Source organism: Gigantopelta aegis, chromosome 3 (assembly GCF_016097555.1).
Source record: "Gigantopelta aegis isolate Gae_Host chromosome 3, Gae_host_genome, whole genome shotgun sequence".
Classification (NCBI taxonomy): Eukaryota; Metazoa; Mollusca; class Gastropoda; order Neomphalida; family Peltospiridae; genus Gigantopelta; species Gigantopelta aegis.
In genome coordinates this window covers 50,872,883-50,899,330 of record NC_054701.1, presented here as the reverse complement: position 1 = coordinate 50,899,330, position 26,448 = coordinate 50,872,883, and the positions used below count along the sequence as shown (strand labels likewise).

Below are 26,448 nucleotides of genomic sequence, written 5' to 3'. Positions count from 1 at the left end.
TAGTATCAAAACTCCTGTTTGGGGTTTCTCCGTCCCAACCAGTGCCAGCTGGTATATTAATGACCGTGGTAGGTGCTACCCTGTGTTTGCATGTGAAGTATCCCTTACTGCTAAATGAAAGAAACTGTAGGTGGTTTTCTCTGAAGACTATATGTTGATTATTAATTGAACAATGCTCTAGTGGTGTCGTTAAATATAAAACACAGTTTAAATTTTAAAAAGATTCATTCACACGAAATCATAGAAACAACAAACAACGTCATTGGTAAACAAATCTGCGTTGTTAAATATATAAGTTAGTAAGTTCCACCCCCAATTTAAACCAGAATAATAATATTTTAGATCTGATATCAAACGGGTACAATCCATTTGTGCTACAAATTTCAAGTTTACAGACTGAATGCTTTTAAATAGTGACGGAATTAACATTTCCTGTCGAAAGATATCATGCCAAAAAAGCTGATTCATGTTTTCGATTAATTTTTCAATGTTTTCTTCTCCCTATCCTTTTTCAATAATAAAAAGCATTTCAAAAGTCTTGAAACAGGAAGTAATCTGTACTATCAAAGATTTTCCAGTGAAAATAAGTCGAAACATAATATGAGAGGTCACCAACATTTAACAGGTGGCATTTAACTAAGAAATGTCATTACAATGGGATACAGTGTGTTCCAAAGTGCATGGGAGTATGGTATTTTGCATTGCATTTTTTATTATGTCACTATTTATAAAGCAATCAGTCTGATCACTTGACATTTGTACCATAAATAACTTTGTACTTAATACATTTGTACCATTATAGGTAATAGCCATATAATATTATTATCCTTGTATAAACAGTTTCTAAGTGTGTGTGTTTGTGCGTGTGTGCGTGCGTGTGTGCGTGTATATGTTTGTGTGTGAGAGATAGACAGAGAGAGCGAGAGCCAGAGAGAGAGGGTGTGTGTGAGTTAGTGTGTGTGTGTGTGTGTGCGTGTGTGTGTGTATGTGCGTGCGTGTGTGCGCGTGCGTGTATGTGTGGGAGTGTGTGCGCGTGCGCGTGTGCGTGCGCGTGTGCGTGCCTGTGTGTGTGTGTGTGTGTGTGTGTGTGTGTGTTTCTCATTAACCATTTTACCATCAGTATCTACATGTCAGCTTGTTTCAATGTCTGTCCGTTGTTTTCAGAGAGTCTGGCTTCAGAATGCCGGATGATATGACACTGCCGATTTTTGCCGTGAGTGCAGGGGCAGGGATAGCACCGTTTAGAAGTTTCTGGCAGCAAAGAAAAATTAACAAGGAGATGCTGCTCGCAAAGTCTGCAGGTGCCTTTTCTTAATCACTAAGATTGTAAATTGTTCAGACCCATGTGAATGTTGAATGTGGCTAATCACCAGTTCAGTTTACAGGCTTTCAATATTACACTAAAAGCCATTTACTGATAGATTTTTGTTTTTGCAGTTTGCAGTAGCATTACCCAAACTAATTTAGCACTTTTTTAAATAATGCTCTTAGTTTAAATATTTTAAAACCCTTTCCTGACAATAAAGCTAGTTTCAATTAATACAACCAAGTGTTTGGGTTAATATTTCGTTTTTGAAATTGGTCAAGGGAATAGACATACACTCAGAATCATTGAAATCCATGGGTCGCTGAGGTAGAGTCGCTTATGTAATCAACACAGCAGACTTAAAAGGCAATTAATTTAAACTGTTTGTCTGAGATAAAGGTGAGTCATGTTACATTAAACGTGTATCCTATTCTTGTTTGTCATACAACAGATGGAAAGTCCTGGGGAGAAATGAACTTATTTTTTGGCTGTCGGAACCCAGCAGAAGACTTTCTGTTTGAGTCAGAATTAAGGCAGATGAAAGCAGAGTCCATTCTTACAGGTGGCTATATTGCCTTTTCTAGAATGCAGGGAAAACGCAAGGTGATTGATTTTCAGCATGCTTATTAAATACAAATAATAGTCGTAGTTGTAGTCGTAGTAGTAGAAGTGGACGCCAGGGGGGGTGGGGGGGGGATAACTCCAGCAAAAGGTATTATATTTAATAAAGACTAAAACATTCACATTCAATACTTTTGTTTTCATAACGTAAAACTGTAAATGAACTTCATATTTCAGAATAAAAGACATTTTAAGGGAAATTATTATCAGTATTTAAAGACAAATGCAAAAGAAACTCGCTTGACATAATTATTAGAAGTCTTTCAAATTTGTTTTTGTTGTTTGTATTTGTTTTTGAAAATATGTGTCAACGGTTGTCTTTATCAAAAACTAAACTTTTAATAGCCAACAGAAATAATAACAGGGAAACAGTTCCAAAATAAACAGGAAATCCCACTAACTACATACATCGAATTTCGAGGCTTTTAACACACATACACACACACACACATACACACACACAGAGAGAGAGAGAGAGAGAGAGAGAGAGAGAGAGAGAGATGGGGGGGCAGATAGAGACAGAGAGAGGGAGGGAGACAGACAGAGGGAGAGAGATATAGAGAGGGAGAGACAGACAGAGATATAGACAGAGAGAGCGAGGGGGAGACAGACAGAAAGGGAGGGAGGGAGACAGACAGACAGACAAACAGAGACAGAGTGGGAGAGAGAGAGAGAGAGAGAGAGAGAGAGAGAGAGAGAGAGAGAGAGAGAGAGAGAGAGAGAGAGAGAGAGAGAGAGAGAGAGAGAGTGTGTGTGTATATATAAGATTTCAATAAGTATGTTATATAAGTGTTCGTTTTCCAGGTGTATGTTCAGGATATACTCCTGCAAATGTCAGCTGCTGTGTACACTGGTATCGTCAACAGGGGAGGACATCTGTACGTGTGTGGAGGGACTGAAATGGCGTCTGACGTCAATGACGCCTTGGAGAAAATTCTACAGAAGGAAGGTGGCATGTCACTTGACGCTGCGAAGAAATACATCCAGGATCTTCAAGTATGTCATTATGTACCTAAGTACAGTATTATGTACTATATTTTGTATTATAAGTAGAAATTTAAAACAAAATGTACTAGCTTCTGGAATAATTTATGTTTACTGAACATCAATGTACTCTAGTGGTGTCTTTAAACAAAACAAACAAACTATTCTATGTACATAGATTATTGCCAAATAATAGTTGTTAAATTATCACATCTCAATAAATGCCAATAAGATGTTAAATGGTATCTCAAGCTAGAAATATGTCGTTCACATGATTTTTTAAATATTGTATCAAAATTCCGAGAAAAAAAAACCTTTATTAAACTGTGTTGGTCTCTAAAGTAACAAAACGTCTTAAATCATTATTGTATATCACATCTTGAAGAGTTTTAGATTATCATTGTATATAATATACAATGAGACAACCAATATTACATGTATCTTATCTCAAATCACAAACAAATGTACTGTACCTCATTTAGAAATTGTTGTAGGTCATTCATTAATTTGTTTAGAAATTGTTGTAGGTCATTCATTAATTTGTTTGTTATTTTGTGTTGCAATCGAGATTTAAATCATTTTGTTTCGAAGCAGATGAAACGTTTTAAATCATAATTATATTTCAGGCCAAACTTTGAAAATGATTGTCTATTATTATGTTTGTTGTTTGATTCAGAATGACAATCGATACCACAGAGATATTTTTGGTGCTAAAGTTCAGCGTTATTTGAAAACAGATGTGAAGTTAGAAAAAGCTCTGAAGCCAAAATCATCACAGAAAACAGCAACAGATCCCGTGAACCCAGCAGCAACTAATCCTGGAAAAACACCAGAAACAAATTCTGTAAAAACACCTGAAAGATATCCTGTAATAAGAACAGAAGAATATGCTGTATTAACACCACAAAAATATCCTGTAATAACACCACAAAGATACCCTGTAAAGACGCCAGAAGCAAACCACGTAAGTATAGCAGTAGCAACCACTGTGATCATACACAGTGTAGTAAATATTATTTCCACGTGTGTAGCAACCACTGTGATCATACACAGTGTAGTAAACATTATTTCCACGTGTGTGGCAACCACTGTGATCATACAGAGTGTAGTAAACATTATTTCGACGTGTGTGACAACCACTGTGATCATACACAGTGTAGTAAACATTATGTCCACGTGTGTGGCAACCACAGTGATCATACACAGTGTAGTAAACATTATTTCCACGTGTTGTATAGCAACCACTGTGATCATACACAGTGTAGTAAACATTATTTCCACGTGTGTAGCAACCACTGTGATCATACACAGTGTAGTAAACATTATTTCCACGTGTGTGGCAACCACTGTGATCATACACAGTGTAGTAAACATTAGTTCCACGTGTGTGGCAACCACTGTGGTCATACAGAGTGTAGTAAACATTATTTCCACGTGTGTGACAACCACTGTGATCATACACAGTGTAGTAAACATTAGTTCCCCGTGTGTGGCAACCACTCTGATCATACACAGTGTAGTAAACATTATTTCCACGTGTCTGACAACCACTGTGATCATACACAGTGTAGTAAACATTATTTCCACGTGTGTAGCAACCACTCTGATCATACACAGTGTAGTAAACATTATTTCCACGTGTGTAGCAAACCACTTTGATCATATATAGTGTAGTAAACATTATTTCCACGTGTGTAGCAACCACTCTGATCATACACAGTGTAGTAAACATTATTTCCACGTGTGTAGCAAACCACTCTGATCATACACAGTGTAGTAAATATTATATCCACGTATGTAGCAACCACTGTGATCATACATAGTGTAGTAAACATTATTTCCACGTGTGTAGCAACCACTCTGATCATACATAGTGTAGTGAACATTATTTTCACGTGTGTATGGTTCTTTGGGGGGTTTCTTGGCGGTGTGTGGATTGGTTGGGAGGCTGAAGGGTATATGTCAATTCTCCTTTGTTAACCACTATGTTAGTGAACAGTAATGAAGATCTGAAATGGATTACATAATGCATGTGTCCGAATGGGTAAAAAGTTCTGCAATAGATGTTCTCTACACAATAAAACGTATCAACCATCTGTAATAGATGCATTTCGATTACATGTATCTCATTAATAACAAAGGCAAAGCTATGAACTTGTTTTGTTCAATAACGCTCATACAAAGTGTTACGGGTCTGCTATTTTAGACGATTAGTATGTAACAAACACGACTAGTGGTCTGGATTATAAGAGAACATTCGCTACTGTCAGCCAGGCTACATTGTGTGGGTATTTAAGTGAATATATGCACTTTTCTCGGCGTTTACGATATTGAATATATTTCTAACAACATAGTTGCCTAGCAATTTTCTAATGTTATCAGTCCCCTACCGGTCCACCCAAATGGGACTCTAGGTTTCATCTCCGCCCTTCTGTATGTCTGTCCGTCCGTCTGCCCCACATATAGTCTTCCGGATGGTTTTCTTTAGAATGTCTTGAGATACTGAGCAGATATTTTGTGTATAGCTTTATCATGTATTGTTAAGATCAAGTTTAACTTTCATGGGGATTAACCCACTTTTCACAGAGGTATTATCCTTGAATTTAGGAGATATGAAAAATTGTTGGGCTCGGTAGTGGACATGTATCGCTTTAGCAGTAATCTCATAATGCTTGTTTTAATTTCAGAGCGGACAAGGTAGTTGGGGAAACCCAGAAGAAAAGCCTGAAGAAACAAAACGAAAGAATAAGAAGACGTCATCGCGATGTTCTATCATTTAAAATAGTTGGCTTTGTTCAAAGAACTATTGACAATCAGCACATGTATCAAATGATATTCAAGGGATAAAAAATATCACATTATATAACGCATGCAAACAACCATATAAGCATACATATATCCGTGTCGTACTCGGCTTAATTAACACGTCGGCATTTTACAATGACAGATCAAAACGATTTTAAATCATAACAATATATATGAGTTTTACTGAGAGAAGAATTAGACTTATTTGATGTTGTTTGTTAAATGCCAAATGTGGCCACAGCCACAGACGTTAAGTGAAAAACTGTTTCTAAGAGTAACTTCCAGACGTGTCAGTCCAGTTACCGCCAGATGTGTACCAGTTGTCGGACTGTGTACTTTAATTACGACTGCCTGGATAGCATGGTGGACCTCTCTAAGCATTTTACTGTTTTTGTTTTGAAATTGTGTATGTATTAAAGGCATACTGTCACGGATTTAAGGATCTTATTTCTCCAAAAGTAGATAATAAATGCAAATTACATCAATGTTTGGAAACCAAATCTGGCTATTGAATCACCTTAACTAAACCATGATGGAGTGAAATCCATGTCAGTCATCTTAGCAATATTAATTTTTAAATTACGGACCATTGCCATAATTCAATTTTATTTTTACAAAATATCATTAATACGTGGAGTATGCTGGTTACATAGATTGTTGAATAAAGTACATTTAAGGACAAATCAAATATACATGTTTAACGTAATACTTTGTTAGGCCATTTAATATGTCAGTGGCCTGTGACAGTATGCCTTTAATTCTATGTTAAGGCTAACAAACATATATATCGTATGTAAAATACGGTGCCATGTTATGCTAATCATAAAACTCTTAATATAATATAATATAATATAATTATATTATATTATATTATATCATATCATATCATATCATATAATATCATATAATATGAATATAATATAATATGTATATATTTATGTATTTTTATAAATTAAAACTACATTCATTTTGAATGTCATACCTGACTATTGTCTTGCCCAAATTGTTTTAATTGAAGCACGATGGAGATAATTCTATGTCAACACTCTCGGTAATTTCCAGTTATAAATCTTGAAACTCTTGCATGAGAAGTCCAGCGATCTCGGAACCGGTTTAATGTCCCTTAACCGTATGTCCGACGCCATATAACCGTAAATAAAATGTGTTGAGTGCGTCGTTAAATAAACCATTTCCTTCGGTTTAATGTCTTGCCACGGGCGAGATAGCCAGTGGGTAGGTGTAAGACCATTCACCCTCTTCTCTCTCATTAACCACTAACAACTAACCCACTGTTCTGGACAGACAATCCAGATAGCTGAGGTGTGTGCTCAGAACAGCGTGCTTCAACCTTAATTGGATATAAACATGAACGAGAAATAGCCCAATGGGCCCACCGACGGGGATCGATCCCACACCGACCGCGCATTGAGCGAGCGCTGTACCACTGGGCTACCCCCCCCCCCCCCCCCCCCCCCAAATGAATGAATAGAGAATTGTGTTTACTTGAAATTTGGTTATGACATTTTCACAAATTGATTGGGTAACCATTCCTTTAATATTCACGTGTATTTCACGCTTTATGCCACAGCTTGCCTTATGCACATTTCGGGTCACGTGCTCCTGTTTGACGCGATTGCCCTTATCATTGGACCACAATACGATTGTATGGTTTCTCATCACTCAGAAAAACACTGGTCGGTATCTGATTATCGTCAACATGATGTCACACCTATCAGAAAATTAACGTCTAAAATATAATACGTGTCACCACTGTGAAGGGCTATTATATTTATGGGATGTCGCCATAATTTATTTAGTTTTTGACAAAATGTCGATAATAATTAAAGTTTTGTAGATGGTTGAATTAGAGACAAATCAAATGTATAATTAAACAGGTCAATGGTCTGTGATAATATGCCTTTAAATGTAGAAACAAATTTGATTTCATTTGTCAGCTATAAATGTTTTATTCCTGTGAGTTGTACAGAACATCCAGGACAGGTTGTTATTTTTAGCAGAAGGACGGTAACGATCAGATGACCTGTGTAAGATTGACTAACATTTTATACATTTCTAATAACGCCAGTAAACAGAAGATGTGAGATGTCTATCTGAAATGTAATCCAAAAATGTTTGATATTTAATATCATGTATGTGGTGGTGGCATATCTATAATGCAATCTTTTAAAACATGTTTTTATATTTATAAACAGTATTTTATATTTTATTTAATGTTACTATTTTAATCTGTTATGTTGACATTTTGATGCGTTTATTTGAATGTTTTGTGTAAAATTAGCATTGCATACAATCATATCCACATATACTCATACATACATACATACCTACATACCTACATACATAGATATATACACATCAGGCCCGTAGCCAGGATTTTGAGGGGGGTTCGTGTAGGCTTATGGTGAGGCACGAAGGCGCGAAGCACACGAGTTGCTTAGGGTGGTCCGGGGCATATTGAAAAAAAGCCACTGGTCGACCCCCCCCCCCCCCCCCCCCCCCCCCCCCCCCCCCCCCCCCCCCCCATTGGCTACGGGCCTGCACATAGGCGTACGGGCTCCCATCTTTGTAGGGTGGGGGCAGGCTGGCTTTTGCCCGAATTAAACGAAAATGAATCTGAATAAAAACATTTATTCATATTAGCATTACTGCCAAACAGCTATATAGGGTTACTACGCATTTTCAAATGGATTACAACTAATTTTGAGGGTAGAATGATTGACCTACATGGTAAAAAGATCTCAGGTTAGCACATTTTGACCGAATATCTGTATAATTTTTGCCCGAATTTCAGGTTTTGCTTCAGCACTAGGTGGACAGTTTCCACATTGCCTCGTACGCTTATGTACACACACACAAACACACACACACAAACACACACACACACACACACACACAAACACACACACACACACACATACAAACACACACACATACACATACACATACACATACACACATACACACACACACACACACACACACACACATACACACATACATACACACATACACACACACATACACACACACATACACACATACACACATACACACACACACACACATACACACATACACACACACACATACACATACACACATACACACACACACACACATACACACACATACACACATACACACACACACACACACAAAACACACACACACACACACACATACACACACACACACACACATAAATAGGGGCTCCCATATATGCATATATACATATATTCAAGCATACTTACATATGTTCATACATACAAATATATATATGCATACATACATACATACATACATACATACATAGTTCATACATACATACATACATAGGTAAATACTTTAAAAATGTTATTGTTATACATTGTGCCAATTTATATCAGATTTTTATATTTTTAATAAAATAACCAGATCAGTATGATTTTATTTGTGTTCTGTTTTCATGTTACTGCCAACGAGAAAACAATTTCTAACATTAATCTTGGAATCTTGATTCTAAATCAACACATTTGTAAGAACGAATGTGATTGGATCTCTACAAACGGTCGCAATTTTTTAAAGTCGAACTTCGTCATACAACTTAGGGTATAACCTTACCGTGTTAGGCCAACTAAATTTAGCAAAGAACAGGGTTATTTTATAATGTGCATAATGACACACACGCACGCACGCACGCACGCACGCACGCACGCACACACGCTACGGGCCTGAGAGCTGATTAAACATCTCAAATTACATATATGACCGACTTCGGACCACCTAGGGGTGGGATTTAGCTCAGTCGGTTGAGTGCTCGCCTAAGGTGCTTGTGTCGCAGGATCGAATCACCTCGGTGGATCCATTCAGCTGATTGGGGGTTATCTCGTTCCAACCAGTGTACCACAACTGGATAAAGGCAGTGGTATGTGCATTCCTGTCTGTGGTAAAGTGCATATAAAAGATCCCTTGCTGCATTAGAATGTTTTTTTAGCGGGTTTCAGAATTACCAAATTTTTGACATCCAGTAGCCGATGATTAATTAATCAATTTGCTCCAGTGGTGTCGTTAAACAAAACAAACTTCTTCTTCTTTTTCTGGCCAGCTACTCGGGTAACGCACCTAGCGATTTTGAGTCTCAAATGGGTGTGAATATTGTCAGAAATACGCGCAAAATCCTGCAAGTTGGGGATACATTTTGGAATGTAACAACAATTTAACTCGAAATATTTAAAATAAGTCATCTTTATAATTATAACCCAATTAGTAATTCTTTATCTTGAAACCATAGGTGGGCATTAAAGATGCCAGGGGCTGTCATGCATAAATCTCAGCTGAAGATTCACAAATGACTGTGGTCTTCTTCCAATAATCAAACAGTTTGCTATTTTAAAAAATAAATATATAAATAATAATAATAATAATAATAATAATAATAAAAACATTTGAATAACAATAGCGATAATTGTGTGTTTTCCGATATGCCGTCGTATGTCCGTTGTTTTACTGTCGCAAATTTCTTGTTTCTTGGCTCTGCTAACGCGATAGTAAAACCATGGGTATACGTCGTCCAATCGGAAAACCTGGTAGGGTTATACCCTAAATGGGACGGGCCAGGTTAACTGTTCAGGGTCTACGGTTAGATTCAAGATTGTAGGTAGGTGTTATTTTATCATGCAATACTATATGTATTGTCAAGCTACGATGACTAGATAAATGTCTATAACCACTTGTACACTAGTTATGATCAGCAGTTCAAAGTTACTTATTCTTTTATTTCCAGTTGATTGGGGGTGGGGGATGGGGGGGGGGGGTTGGGGGGGGTAAGTTTTGAATACATTTTTTAGTTTTAAAATAAATAAATTGTTGTGATTTAAGAACTATTTCGTTTTCGTGTATAGATATTGTAAGCGAGAAGACATTCAAAGCGTGTTGACATACTACTCTGGGAAACGGTGAAGTTGTTGAATATAACGGTTCATGTCAAATGTTTCGTTTATATATGTGGATTTCAGGATAAATAAAATAACTGGTTACTGTCTTAAGTTATCGGCTTTATCTTGTTCAAGTCGAATGGCCAATGCCGCTCGGATGAATGGCATTCTAACCTTCGCATAACAAAGCCGATATCCTTAGACTGTAACCAGTTATTCATTCTCTATTTAAACAAAATATGAGAAATTCAGTTGGTTGCGTGATAAACATTTCATTTTGCTATGGCGATCATCATATGGAGTTTTTTTTGCTTGTTTTATTGTCTGTTTGATATCCGCAAATGTTATTTTTGACCGAAGGTTATTTCCTAAATGGGACAGGCCAGTTTAACAGTTTAAGAGTCTACGGTTAAATTGAAGAAATTGGTAATATATAGTCCCGTCCAAAAAAAGAAATTTTCTGGCAACAAATAGACAATAACACCAGCAAACCTAAACACTCCTTATGGTCCTCTCTGATCAGTGTAAAAGGGATTTCATTGGCAAATAACACGTACAGTGAGATCATAGAAAGAAATAGCACGTACAGTGAGATTATAGAAAGAAATAACACGTACAGTGAGATCATAGAAAGAAATAACCGCATGTTTCTGTCAGTGAACAATAATAAATAAATAAATCCACTCTGTCGTCCGTGAAATATGGAGGTCGCTCGAATGTAAGTAAAACAATGACAGAACGTAATCACAATCTAGTGACGTCATGCCGTCCACAAACAGTAGATCCAGCACCTCTTACGCAAACACCATAGATGGGTCTGAGCTGGCTGAAAGCTCTGGCTGCGTCTACTCGTTACACATTTTGGAGCCAAAAGGACGACCAAATGTGGAGTTGTCTGCCCGACACGGCTTTGGTCGAGATCTACTTGTGTCTACCGGACCATGATAGACTGAGCATGTCGCTGACCTGCAAGAACTGGAACAACGTGTTTTCTTACCCCTGTCTTTGGAGGACTCGATACATAGAGCTTGGTGGCTACAAGGCCATATCTGCAGGTGAGAGAGCTTGCAAGTTCGCCGACAGTCACGGGGACCACGTGAGGTACCTCTTCCTGTCCTGTACCCACCCGTCGAGTCATTCGTGCAAAGTCATCCAGATGACCATCGATAACTTCCTCTTCAAGATTCAAAACGCTAAGCTCCTTCATTTCGAGCTCGTCAGGCTCAACTTGGACAGGTTTTGGAAGTTTGAACATCTTAAAGAGAAAATAGTACACAGTTTCGCGCGATTCTTGCTAGGTCAGAGAAACATGCTAAATTTCGATATGGGAGACGCGCATTTTTCACTTACGAGCGGGTGTCGAATATTGGAAGCTATTGGAAGCGCGTCTGGCAGTACTATTAAAGATCTGGATATTGAAGACTTCTTTCACTCGAGGTTGGCCATGTTCCAAGTAAAACGATTTAGAAATGCTTTCGCCATGTTTACTAATCTTTCATGTTTGTCACTGAATTATAACTGCTTGTCGGATGAAATATTTGAGTGCCTGGCTAAAACACTTGCTGGCAAATTGAAGAATATTAGTTGTACGGTATGTATGGGTTATTACCTCCATTTGTTGCTCGAGAATTGGAAGGTTATCACGTTTTGTGCCGTTAAGATCGCATATAGCACTTGCATATGAACATAATCCTAAATCGAGCAGCGATATATAACTTAGTGTTTGATTTTTAGGGTTCCAGCATGCAAATGATATGTGGTTCAGTGTCCTTACTCTGGATTGGATAGATCAATTGTATATAGGTACATTAATAAGGCATTAAACCAAACAGAACGATAGATCAATTTGGCTTAGCTGTTCTAATCTGCTCTCATCGACTTGCATATTAAATATCGTGGTATGCGTTACCTCTACTTTTAATTAAAAGTATTGTTACTGCACCCGAGTTACCTTAGTTTTTTCTCAATCCCAATTATAAGCTCGTGGCTAATCTTTTTGCTTTGGGGCGGGAAGGTGGTAATGACTGACAACGTGCCAAACACACAGATAATTTGGATTGTCTTCATTCACGTACACGTTCGTAGTCAGGTTATATTGTTTGTTAGTTTTGTATTGATGATTATGAATTTGACCGTATTTAAAAACCACCTTGAAGAAAGTGGATCTAATTGGTAAACGTGTTTTAAATGTACTGTCATCTGCCAATATTGTAACCTATTAAAAAATGTTTTAGGGTGGGACGTAGCCCAGTGGTGACAGCGGGTTTCCTCTCTCAGTATCTGTGTGGTCCTTAACCATATGTCTGACGCCATATAACCGTAAATAAAATGTGTTGAGTGTGTCGTTAAATAAAACATTTCTTTCTTTCTTTCTATTGACATTTTTGTCAACTTGGGACCGGTCCGATACATTAGGTTAAAGTTAAATTTAGTTTTGTTTAATGACACCACTAGAGCACATTGATTTATTAATCATCTGCTATTGGATGACAAACATTTGGTAATTTTTGACGTATAGTCTTGGAGTGAAAACCCGCTACATTTTTCAATTAGTAGCAAGGGATTTTTTGTATGCACCATCCCACAAAATTAATAGGATAACACATACCAGGGCCTTTGATATACCCGTTGTGGTGCACTGGCTAGAACGAGATATAGCACAAAGGGTCCACCGACGGGGATCGATCCTAGACCGACCGTGCATCAGGCAAGCGCTTTACCACTGGGCTACATCCCACCCTACATTCAGTTATCGATGAAGTAACAAAACTGTAAGCTAAAGCCAGCAATTATCTAATTCGTTTGACGCCGAATAGGGCTATGTAGTGAGTTGACATTGGACTTTCAGGTATTAAAAGGTAATACACTAATCATGTATTTCATAAATTGTTTATTTAGATATACAGGACTGATCCACATTATCATCGAATTTCGTCATTTTCATGGAAAAATTTAAAAGCAGTTTGTCCAAGTCTGACCGTCGACTTTTGGTTTGAGAGTATCGGTATGTCGGTAGACATCAACCGAATTCTCGTACCGGAAGCTCCAGTTCGTGAAATGCATCTATGGACAGGTTTCGACGACAGCGCTGATTGGCAGCTCGGTGATACTATTAACCACATAGCCGCCCATCACAAACAGATAGGTACACAATGATTTGTAAAATTATCATTTATTTTAAATTAATTTTGTATTACATTTATTATCATCATCATCATCATCATAATCATCATCATCATTAGCATCCTCATCATCATCGTCATCATCGTCACATATTATCAAAGGCGTTGGTAATTGGTCTTTATGTTTCGTTTCTCCTTAAGGTAGTAGTGCATTAATATATGTAGTATCTCACCAGGTCAAAGTTCGAGGAACACCCAACTTTTCATTGCGCATTTAACGCTACCAGGCCTGCAATTCGTCATAAATGGCATCAAATGTTGTTTTATCTGAACAGTAAATTTCTGTAATTTAAACTGAACTAGCGTTTGTGTACCAGCTATTATTGTTCTTGAAAGATGTACGGGGTCCTACTAAACATTAGGGTGAACATAAACCCGAACACCCGTAAGTCACGCCCGAATTGCCAACGAGTATTCCGTGTCTGGTACATCAAAGACTGTACTTGTGGTATGTACTGTCCTGTCTACGGGAACGTGCATACGGGAGACCCCTTGCTGCTTCTCGGTAGGAGTACCCTATGTGGCGTTAGTGGATTTCCTCTCTCAACGGTTGTTAAACATTATATAATGAACTCGACTGAAAACGTACCAGTCCGATTTGTAGTAGTAAAAAGGATTTAAAAAAATAATAATATTTAACTGATTTAGTAGATCAATAACCCCAACATTGTGTAGGCCTTCAAGGGTTAGGCCAAACAAAATAAAATTCTGGTCTGTGGTCAGCGCGCGCGTTGACTATGACCCTCGCGCGTCAACATTCTTGTTTTAATTTCTCGCCGTATGACGTCGATTTTTGCCGGGCTTTTCTTGCTATGAATGTAAAACTGCATTTTTAGCCAAAATGCCATCGCGCATGAACTGGAACGTGTATTCTTAATTCAATTTAAATATGCACCTTTTATGTGCAATCCACGTTTTAAAAAAAAAAAGCCGCACTGCTGCATCAATTCTAGAACTTTGGTCTGACCAGAGACCGATTTTTTAATGTTGTTTTTTTGCCTTAAGGGTGTATACTACCAAATCAAATCCCATAGACGACAATAGTAACATATGTGGCTAAAACTCCTACCTGCAACGTATCAACCGACATAAACGCCACGGATATAAATACTACCACCCCTTACACTTAAAATGAATCAGAAAAAAATGGGGGTCAAGCTGCTCGTTTCTGAGATAACGGGTAGCGTCTATGACTACCCTAGTTTCGCACAAAATTCGAGTACTGTTTTTTTACAGGTACCCCATACATGTTTCAAGCACAAGGCTACTTGACACATTGGTACTAGATGAAATAAAATTGCCATTTTTTTTTACCCAGATGAAACTATTATTTTTTACAACCAACACACTCACATTTATAACCAATCACAGGACTTGTGGTGTTCACTTCTCTATCAAAAGTTCGGTGCACCTCGCACTTTGACCCAGCCGGAAGTTATTTGGTTTAGTACTACCGTAAGGGCCTGCTACACGATACGATAGAATCGGACCGAGTCACTCGTATCGTGTAGTAGGGCCTTTAGTGTTAATGTGCTTTTAAAAAGAATCACATATGCGATACCAGTAACAAGTGAAAACAATAGCCAACGTTTAAAAAGTGTTAAGATGTCGTTAAGCCTACGCTTCTCTTCTTCCTTTCGTGGGTAGCGATGGTGGCGGTGCCAGGAGCACATTTAGCGTCCCTTGCTTGCCATATTAGCCAATATTAGTCATTATAATAAATAACCCCTTTCAAAATTCCTAATGAAAAGTTTAAAGTTTGTTTTGTTTAACGACACCACTAGAACACATTGATTTATCAATCATCGGCTATTGGATGTTAAACGTTTGGTAATTTTGACATATAGTCTTAGAGAGAAATCCCGCTACATTTTTCCATTAGTAGCAAAGGATATTTTACATGCACCATCCCACAGACAGGATAGCACATACCACGACGGCCTTTGATATTCCAGTCGTGGTGCCCTGGCTGGAACGAGAAATAGCCTAATGGGCCCACCGACGGGGATCGATCCCAAACCGACCGCGCATCAAGCGAGCGCTATACCACTGGGCTACGCCCCGTCCCAATTCCTAATGAAGCTATACCGTGGAAATTTGTAATAATTGATTTTTATTATATATAAGTTTGTACATTTTAAAGTTGTGATATTTCCAGGTCTGATATCGATGGAGTTGGACAACAACCGGGAGTCGGTGGACGGTCCTCTGGTCGCCATGGTCCGTGAATGTAAGGGTCTCCGAGAACTGTACGTCAACGCCGTCCTCGCCGTGGCCACTATAGACGAAATCTGCGAACTTCAAACAGACGGCAAAATAGGTAAGACGAACTCAACCAGGGACACACCTACTGGGGGCGGGGTGGGGGTGGGAGGGGTGGGAGTAGTGGGGCAGTGGGGGAAAGATGGTTGTTTCCCCGCTATTAAACTAAGAACATTTTTGGTTAAATGTGTCCTTTTTGTCTAACTGGAGAATGAGTCTCTGAATCCGGGCACGTGAAATCCTAGCCCATGCAGTGCATGTGACAGTTGCGGAGGCGTCTGAGGCTCCGGGTCACGCTGGCATACACGACTGTCCAGTTCGTCCCATATATGTTTAATGGGGTTGAGATCTGGCGATCTTGATGGCCGTGTCAGCACATTAATGTTCTCATTCTGTAGGAAATCAGTTGTTACACGTGCCGTATGCGGCCTGGCATTGTCCTGCTGAAAGAGTTCTCTCTGTCGATCCAAAATGGGAAGCATGTGACGGCGAAGAATTTCATCCCTGTAGCGTACAGCTGTCACGTTGTCTTGTATAAACACAAGTTCATTTCTGCCGGTGTATGAGATAGCTCCGCACATCATGACACTCCCTCCACCGACTCCCCACATCATGACACTCCCTCCACCGAATCTGTCAACTTGGGCGACGCAGTTGTTGGCAAAACGTTCACTGCGGCGTCTGTAAACACGTTGTCGTTCATCACGTTACTGTAGAAGGAAACATGGCTCGTCGCTGAACCATACTCGCCGCCAGTTTCCCCAAGTTCTACCCTTGTACATTTGTGCACCAGCGAACATGTAAATATCAATGTCGCAGGACGGGGCCAACATATGGTCTCCTAGCCCGTAAACCAGCTTCTTGAAGTCGGTTCCGAATGGTTTGTACAGACACCCTTCTCAAACCAGGTATGCATCAAGCAGTGTTCGTTGCTGTGGTAGTTCGGTGACGAAAGTGCAGAACTCGATGTAGTGATCTTGTGCTGCAGTTGTTATGCTAGGTCTTCTACTTCTGGGCCGGTCTTCAGCTGATTGAAACTGCTGGTACCTGTCCCAGAGACGTGAAATGGTGCTCTGATGGACGTACGTGTGGCGTGCGACTGCTGACTGCGATTCACCTAACTGGAGGCGTCCTACTGCAATGTTTCGATTCGGCAGGCTTAGTCTTGGCATTTTGTAACTCGTCTACGTCGAAATGGAAATGAGGTATCATTGCGAGCATTGCAGCTTTAAATACCCATCACTACCCCAATCTTTTCCCCGAGTTTCACGTGCATTCGCCAAAATCTGACCATTTCACGCCGATTTTCTGCAACTGTCGCACAACGTGCCACAACGTGCGTTAAATTTGTTTTAGGGTGCATTTGGGCATGCTGTCCCATTCCAGGAACATTAACAAACATGGTCATTCAGCAACATTGTAAAAAAACACCCCGATATTTTTTTTAATCAAACACTTTTCTTCTTTCCCTATCACCTATGCGTTATATATATACTATTTTAACTAAACGAAGATAGAATATATATAAATTTAATAAGTTCTCTGTGTTTTCTCTTTCAGATCTGCATACGTTCCACGTGACAACTTGTGGTCTCACAGAACTGGAATGTGCAGAGCTATTGTTCATAAAGGAGAAACACCTTCCCGTCATGCAACAGAGGGGCCTCGATTTCAAAATGTCCTCCGATTATTATACTGATTCCCTGTAAAACAACCGATCAATGCTTTATGAATATGAAACATGTGGGGAATGAGTAATCACGTGGAATATATATACAAATAATTTACATCTGTTCTGGTGTAGTTAATAAAATTATATTCACTCTTTTTAAATTACGTAATATTGATCTTGCTGCCGTTCAGTGTCGGGCTAAGCAGTCCGGTAAATGAACTGGGGAGCCTCAGAACCAAGTCAGACTGTATGCCTAATACTGTCATAATATACGTTGTTCGTCGATTAAACACTACGGACACAATTTATGAAGCGTCCGTAGGTATTTAAGCATTGTAAATGTGTGTAGTTGCACGTGTGTACAACATAAACAGGTGTTTAAGCATTGTAAATGTGTGTAGTTACACACGTGTACAACACAAACAGGTTTTTAAGCATTGTAAATGTGTGTAGTTACACGCGTGTACAACACAAACAAGTGTTTAAGCGTTGTAAATGTGTGTAGTTACACGCGTGTACAACACAAACAGGTGTTTAAGCGTTGTAAATGTGTGTAGATACACGCGTGTACAACACAAACAGGTGTTTAAGCATTGTAAATGTGTGTAGTTACACGCGTGTACAACACAAACAGCTTTGTAAATTCGGCCCATTGTGTCTATTCTAAACTGTCGTGAAACTGGCTCTTAGGTATGAATGTTGATGTCACTTCAGTCATTAATTATACAGACAATGAACACTGTTTTTGTTTCTATGTTTTTCTTCATCCGGAAAGGAGGGAGGGGGACTGGGGGACGGACGAGGGGACGTTGGCATATTTCAAAATACTAGTTTTGGTGTCGGATGGAATTTGAAACTTGGCCATTGTATTCCATTTAAGTTATTCACATTAGGAAGTACGATAATATAGTTCTGTATGTGGCAGGAGGAGCTGCATTAATGCCATGCATAACACATTCCTTAATTAACCCATTTTGACTTAGTGAAGTTTAAATAGTTTTGGTGTCGGACATTGATAGAAATCAAAGATGCCAACTTACAAGAATCAATGCAACATTCTATCAAAAGTATATGAGGAAATTTTGATTAACCAACGTTTTTTCATAACCAAGAAACTTGTTTGAAATTAATTTGAGATTAATTAACTTACTTCTCTGATTAACCTTTTGTCTTCTATAGGCACTTTAGTTTTGGTGTCGGATGGAAATTATATTTTGGCGTCGAATTGAAGAAGAAGAAGGAGTGTTTTATTTAACGACGCACTCAACACATTTTATTTACGGTTATATGGCGTCAGACATATGGTTAAGGATCACACAGATTTTGAGAGGAAACTCGCTTTCGCCACTACATGGGCTACTCTTCCGATTAGCAGCAAGGGATCTTTTATTTGCGCTTCCCACAGGCAGGATAGCACAAACCATGGCCTTTGTTGAACCAGTTATGGATCACTGGTCGGTGCAAGTGGTTTACACCTACCCATTGAGCCTTGTGGAGCACTCACTCAGGGTTTGGAGTCGGTATCTGGATTAAAAATCCCATGCCTCGACTGGGATCCGAACCCAGTACCTACCAGCCTGTAGACCGATGGCCTAACCACGACGCCATCGAGGCCGGTAGATCATGTTTGAAGACTAATTACTTGGAATAGGAAGTAAATTCTTAAGCTTAGTGATAGCCAAGGAGTTATTTTTAAAAATGACACTTGCTTTTTCACAAGCAGTCCAAACGGTTTAGCTCTAATGCGGCTTGTTATTCATACACCGGTCATTCGGGCTTCAATTTTTCTACGGGGGTGGGGGCAGGCTGGCTTTCCGATTTAACTAAAATGCCCGAATCTGAATAACAGAATGTATTCATACTACAAAACAGCTATATTATATGGTTGCAAACGAAGGAAGGAAGGAAGGAAGGAACTGTTTTATTTAACGACGAACTCAACATATTTTATTTACGGTTATATAGTGTCAGACATATGGTTAAGGACCACACAGATATAGAGAGAGGAAACCCGCTGTCGCCACTTCATGGGATACCCTTTTCGATTTGCAGCAAGGTATCTTTTATATGCACCATCCCACATACAGGATAGTACATACCACGGGCTTTGTTACACCAGTCGTGGGGCACTGGCTGGAACGAGAAATAGCCCAATGGGCCACCGACGGGGATCGATTCTAAACCGACCACGCATCAAGCGAGCGCTTTACCACTGGGCTACGTTCCGCCCCCGGTTGCAAACGAATCACTAAGCATTTCTACATGGAATACAATTAATTTTGAGGGTAAACTTGTCCGAATTTGAGGTTTTGCTCCAGCACTAGGGGGACAGGTGCCCAACCTCATAGCCCCCACCCTCCCCGCCCCCTGTCACGTACGCTTATGACACCGCGTTTTCCTTCTGACAAAAGTGGGGTGCAATAATTTGGGGTAATTTTCAAACCAGCCGATTTTGTAAAACATTTAATAGCTAAACCTTTATTCAAATTAGAGTGGGTTTTCTAAGGTTTGATGAGCTACGTTTCCAAAAATGTATCCGCTAACTCCCGCTTGGGTGTGATTTGTAACTCAGATGAAGATTCACAAATAACTAGATTTCAACCTTACTTACGTTATGATCCAACAAATCGATATACCATGTCGGTAGGCGTTTCATGGGTTTAAAATAAAAAAAGCCATAGGACGTTATCACAATAAAATGACGTCATTCCATTATGAAAATTACATCTGCATGTTTCAGAAAAGAATAGCTGTCGGTAAAATGGTTTCAAGCTATTGCTACTTTACTAAAACACGCATGTAGTAGCGTTATGAAAGAAAATTCGATATGGAACTATCTACCAGACACAGCACTTATAAAGATCTACTTGTGTCTACAAGACCGATGGAGAGTAAACATGGCAGTGGTATGCAAAAACTGGAACAGGGTCTTCGCATCTCCCTGCCTCTGGAGAACTCGATACATGGATCTGGGTGGGTACAGGGCGATAACGGCGGGGGAAAAAGCGTGCAGTTTCGCTCAAAGTCACGGGGCTCACCTGCAATACCTCTATCTCACCTGTAATCACCCTACCTTCCCTTCCTGCAGAATAATACAGAACACTATCGATACATTTCTGAAGAATATTCAAGCCGCAAAGCTAATTCATTTTGAACTAGAAAGGCTTAACATGGACACGTTTTGGAAGTTCGAAAACCTGAAGGGAAAGGTTATAGGCAGTTTTACACGATTCTTTCACCGCCAAAGACATTTAAAGAACTTTAATATGAGTGACGCTCACTTTTCGATGCCAAGTGGTTGCCGGGTATTGGAGGCTGTTGGAAGTGCTTCTGGCAGCACAATTAGATCGCTCTGCATAGAGGACTTCTTTCAATCCAGATTGGCAGTGTATCAAGACAAGCGATTCAGAAATGCTTTCTTCATGTTCAACAGCCTGTCACATCTGTACGTGAACTATAGCTGTTTGTGTGATGAAATTCTGGAGGGCATGGCCGCTAATCTAACTGGGAAACTGAGGAATATTAGCTGCAGGGTATTTTAATGATATTACCTTGTAATTTCTATTTGAATATCATACGACAAGCTTTATCTTGCCGACGGCCAAAACGGACACATTCGGTTTGGTTATAACAGCTATGTATTTAAAAGTTAATGTTTGTTTTGTTTAACGACACCACTGGGGCACATTGATTTATTAATAATCGGCTTTTGGGTGTCAAACATTTCGTAGTCTTCAGGGGAAACCCGTTACATTTTTTTTAGTAGCAGCCTTGGATCTTTCCCACAGACAGGACAGTACATACCAAAGCCTTTGATATACCAGTCGTGATGCACACAATAGCCTGGAACTAGAAATAGCCCAATTGACTCATTGACGGGGATCGATCCTAGACTGACCGCGCATCAGGCTAGTGCTTTAGCTCTAGCCTGCACCCTGCCCCTTAGCAATGTATTTTACCTAATTCTCGCCACACGGTTCACTTTCGGAAGAGAGTCCATTCACTAATTGTGACATATGCCATGGTTCTCATATTCATTTCGAATAATTGGAAAAGAATTAAAACGGTATTTTTCAACCTGGATTTTGTTCATATTTCTTTGTAATACTGTACCTTGACGTTTTGGACATGGGTGTACAGCAGAACAGGCCTGGTGTTTATAAAACTTTTAGAGTCTAGACTCGAGACTCTAATAAAGTCTGACACACTAATGTCATGACAACGCCATACAAACTGTATGCGTGTGACGTCATTTGAGACTGAGTCTGGACTCTAAACGCTTTATAAGCACGGGCCCAAATGGCCTATGTTAATTGGTTGCCGAACCACCTGTATGGACGATATTACATGCAGTTTGGTGTTTCTCGTATTGGTATGTACTGCCTACCCATGCATATAAAAAGATAATTTGCTGCTTTATGGGTAACCTGTATGGCGAAACGCGGGTTTCCTCCACAAACACTCTTTCCTTTCGTCACTTTAAGAGGCGGGATCTACCTCAGTAGAATCGAATTACCTCAGTGTACCCATTCTCTGATTTAGTTTTTTCCTGTCCCATCCAGTGCTTCAAAGCCGTGGTGTGTGCTGTCCTGTCTCAAGGAAAGTGCATATAAAAGATCCCTTCCTACTGTTGGACAAATGTAGCGGGTTCCTCTTAGAATATGTGTAACAAAACAAAAATTGGCAGTGATTGACATCCAGTAGCCGGTGTGGTGTCGTTAAACAAAACAAATTTGTTTTCTTAAATTCGCGGAACTGGAGAGCTGAGCCCTTTGGGAACACAAGGGACTACATAAAACGTTGTATATGGCTTAGATAATAGTGCATTTAATGAGCTGGATGTTGGCCACTTTTCTTACAAAATGACAGACAAAAATGATCAAATCGTTTTACTCGGCCTTAATTTGAATATCAACTTAACAAATATACTTTGTCATAGACTTCGCTAACACATAATTTGTCAGAAACTGCATATTTACATCACTGAAGGGGAGGGGGACAGTTAATGTTTCGTGAGTAATAGAAATGCAATTATTACAGGAAATTAGCTTTATTATTATTAATATTATTATTATTATTATTATTATTATTATTATTATTATTATTATCATTATTATTTAAATAATTAAAGAAAATAACAATTCTTACCGATAGTAAAAACGAACCATTTATGTCTGTTAAATTAACGTTTTAAAGTCAAACTTGGTTGGTTAAGCAAGGAAGATGGACATAATGTAGATACATACCAACGTAACCAACAGGTACGGGAAAAAAAACCCAAAACCCTCAAAAAAACCTACTATTTTCGGTGGATTTAGCATACGAAGTACGGTTCAGTTTTACTGTGGGTACTAATAAAAATTAAGAAATTATTCCATTATTTTCCACGAGGTTGAGCTGAAAGGCAGTAATTAACGTAAACTACTTTCTTGTGGAGGCTGAGAATGACAGGGACTGCCCTGAGTTTGAAGTCATTGTAAGATATTTCCTACTAATACGGCCTTTTTAACGAATACAATTAATTTTTTTTTTAAAGAAGTTTAAGCCACTACAAACAAACATTAGGTCGACCAAAAACACACCGGATATAGAGACACTGATATTGTAAACAGGAAAATGTGTTTAAAGTGTAATTGTAGTCGTATCAAAAGCCGTACTAGTCTGAATCGTCTAACAATGACAGCGAACTCAGAACAATTCCATTTTAAATTATATTTTAATGTTGGTATACAGTCCATAAAGGTAATAACATGACAATGATTTATCTGGTAAACTGTTTAGATCTACAGAACGGATCCACATTTTCACCGAATTTCATCGAATGCCTGGGAGAAGCTAAGATCAAGATGTCCCATGCTGTCTCTAGACCTTTGGTTCGAGGGTATCGGCATGTCGTCAGAAATCATCCCTATTCTGGTGCCGGAAGCCCCCGTACGTGAGGTCCACATGTGGACTGGGTTTGACGAGAGCGCCGACTGGCGGCTCAACGAGACTTTGAATCACATCGCAACTCACCACAGGAAAATAGGTACATATGTGTTACACTTATTACACCGCACAACTCATCACAAGAAAATAGGTACATATGTGTTACACTTACTACACCACGCAACTCATCACAAGAAAATAGTTACACGTGTGTTACACTTACTACACCACCCAACTCATCACAAGAAAATAGGTACACATGTGTTATACTTATTACACAACGCAAATTATCAGACGAAAATAGGTACACATCTGTTACACTTATTAAACAACACAACTCATCACAAGAAAATAGGTACGCATTGGTTACACTTACTACACCACGCAACGCATCACAGGAAAATAGGTACACATGTGTTACACTTATTACACGACGCAACTCATCACAAGAAAATAGTTACGCATGTGTTACACTTATTACACGACGCAACTCATCACAAGAAAATAGTTAAAAATGTGTTACACTTACTACACAACGCAACTCATCACAAGAAAATAGTTACACATGTGTTACACTTATTACACAACCCAACTCATCACAAGAAAATAGTTACACCTGTGTTACACTTATTACACAACCCAACTCATCACAAGAAAAGTTACACATGTGTTACACTTATTACACGACGCAACTCATAAGAAAATAGTTACACATGTGGTACACTTATTACACCACGCATCTCATCACAAGAAAATAGCTACACACGTGTTACACTTATTACACCATGCAACTGATCACAAGAAAATATTTACACACGTGTTACACTTATTACATAACCCAACTCATCACAAGAAAATAGGTACAAACGTGTTACACTTATTACACAACGCAACTCATCACAAGAAAATAGTTATACATGTGTTACACTTATTACACAACGCAACTCATCACAAGAAAATAGTTACACCTGTGTTACACTTACTACACCACCCAACGCATCACAAGAAAATAGGTACACACGTGTTATACTTATTACACCACGCAACTCGTCACAAGAACATAGTTACACATGTGTTACACTTACTATACCACGCAACTCATCACAAGAAAATAGATATATACTCAAAGGCAAAATTTATTGTGACATGGATTGTTTGGAGTAATAAATTTGTGATTGGATTTATGGATGTAAACTAGAGAAATTGTGCATGAAACAGCTCAAATAAATGCAACCAAGCAGTTGTTGCAGCGATTGCATGTTTTGTGCAAGAAACATGGAATATTCGGGAGAAATGCTGTCCAGTGTTCACCATAAAAGGCCAGACATTCAGTCTCAAATCATTGCCACTCTGTGCAGCCTTCAGAAGTCCAGAAGTCAGAAAAACACCATTAGTGAACTGTTTGATGCAATTTCGTCATGTCACGCCTCAGTGAAAATGAGAGATGGGGAGTCATAGGGATGTTTGAACATGGGACCTCGCAGCGTGACGTCGCACGACAATTCAACGTCCACATATGGCACTTATGGCAACGATGTCAACAAAACAACCAGGTCAGGGACCGTCCCCGTAGCGGCCGACCACCCGTGACAACCCCTCGCCAAGACACATGGATCCGAACCACGCATCTGCGAAACAGGTTCCAGCCAGCAACCCTTTCTCCAGCGTTTAGTGGCCCCAGTGAGACGACGGTGCCAGGCCTGTATCAGTGCTCAAGGTAGACACACTCGCTACTGACTGTGTGGACTTCGCTCTGGACCCCCTCAAGTGATGTGGCTCATTTGCATATGACAGGTGCGCCCTTTTCATGAACTATTGCTCGTGTCCATACCTTCGAACATTTCTATTTCCAAGTTATAACGTTTCATACACGGCAGTAAAAACTTATCATCAATTATCTTTGTATTTTGTGTGTCACAATAACTTTTGCCTTTTAGTAAACATGTATTTAATTTACCGAATCTCGTAATTCATCACAAATATATACAGTATACGTAGCTGATATTCAAATTTGCAGTATCAAAGTGACAAGTGTCATATGTATAGAATATTAAACGAGCTTCCATTTTGTATCAGGTTTATGTCCCAAAGGAAATACTTTTCAATTGTCACGAGCGACCGCGCTGCGCGCATCAAGCGATAGCTTTACCACTGGGCTACGTCCATCTTCATAAATCAAGGCTAATATTCGTTCCTGTATGTATGTATGTATGTATGCCCACAAAAAAACTGTCAAGTCAAATGTCGGAAATTAACGTGCTTATATCAAATGAATGTTCAAGCACGCTTGTTGTGGACACAATGTCCGACTTAAGCCAGGCATTGTACCCAAAACAAGAAGGGGAAGGGGGAAAAGGCTTCTGCAAATTGCAATAAAAACAATTTTAGGTTTAAAATTTTTTTTTTAAATTAAAATAAAATAAAAATCACAATCTGGAAATTTAACTTAAATGCCAAATAAATAATTTATGTGCGGCGAGCCAAACAAATTGAGGAAAAATAGACGCAATTTATATTCGTTCCTCGTATTCAGCCTTGATACATGTCGTCAAGAAATCGTGCCACAAAATGCTTAAATTTCATTGGATGCGATGAGATCTGATTGCAACGAATCGCAACGCTCCTTATAGATTCCCTTGTTATTGTAAACAAAGATGGCAGCGTCAGCGTCCGGCGGTTAATTTATGATATTGCTTTCAAGACTGTCACATGTTACCGATGCTGTGATTGGTCAGCGATGTCATCGTGTAAGGG

At 39.1% G+C, this 26,448-nt stretch overlaps 3 protein-coding genes and 1 long non-coding RNA gene across 4 annotated transcripts in view; 3 read left to right on the top strand and 1 right to left on the bottom strand.

Moving 5' to 3' along the window:
* Window positions 1–7,069, top strand: part of LOC121368198 (nitric oxide synthase, inducible-like) — a 68,392-nt gene extending 61,323 nt beyond the window's left edge. Inside the window, exons 23-27 of the mRNA XM_041492827.1 lie at window positions 1,165–1,301; window positions 1,758–1,909; window positions 2,732–2,923; window positions 3,588–3,875; window positions 5,599–7,069. Of these exons, the coding sequence (XP_041348761.1) occupies window positions 1,165–1,301; window positions 1,758–1,909; window positions 2,732–2,923; window positions 3,588–3,875; window positions 5,599–5,691 (862 nt within the window). The 3' untranslated portion in view covers window positions 5,692–7,069. The remainder of the gene's footprint in view (window positions 1–1,164; window positions 1,302–1,757; window positions 1,910–2,731; window positions 2,924–3,587; window positions 3,876–5,598) is intronic.
* A 4,333-nt stretch (window positions 7,070–11,402) lies between these two features.
* On the top strand, window positions 11,403–18,508 carry LOC121368195 (F-box only protein 39-like). The gene is made up of 4 exons (XM_041492824.1): window positions 11,403–12,241; window positions 13,549–13,795; window positions 15,991–16,152; window positions 17,655–18,508. Exons 1-4 carry the CDS (start codon window positions 11,462–11,464, stop codon window positions 17,801–17,803), a joined length of 1,338 nt encoding a protein of 445 aa, XP_041348758.1. The 5' UTR covers window positions 11,403–11,461; the 3' UTR covers window positions 17,804–18,508.
* On the bottom strand, window positions 17,611–20,491 carry LOC121368197. The gene is made up of 2 exons (XR_005957482.1): window positions 20,378–20,491; window positions 17,611–17,797 (listed from the first exon to the last, which is right to left on the bottom strand). It is a non-coding gene; the product is annotated as an uncharacterized LOC121368197 (long non-coding RNA).
* The window catches only part of LOC121368196 (F-box only protein 39-like), a 12,602-nt gene continuing 6,629 nt past the window's right edge, over window positions 20,476–26,448 (top strand). Inside the window, exons 1-2 of the mRNA XM_041492826.1 lie at window positions 20,476–21,299; window positions 23,548–23,794. Of these exons, the coding sequence (XP_041348760.1) occupies window positions 20,577–21,299; window positions 23,548–23,794 (970 nt within the window). The 5' untranslated portion in view covers window positions 20,476–20,576. The remainder of the gene's footprint in view (window positions 21,300–23,547; window positions 23,795–26,448) is intronic.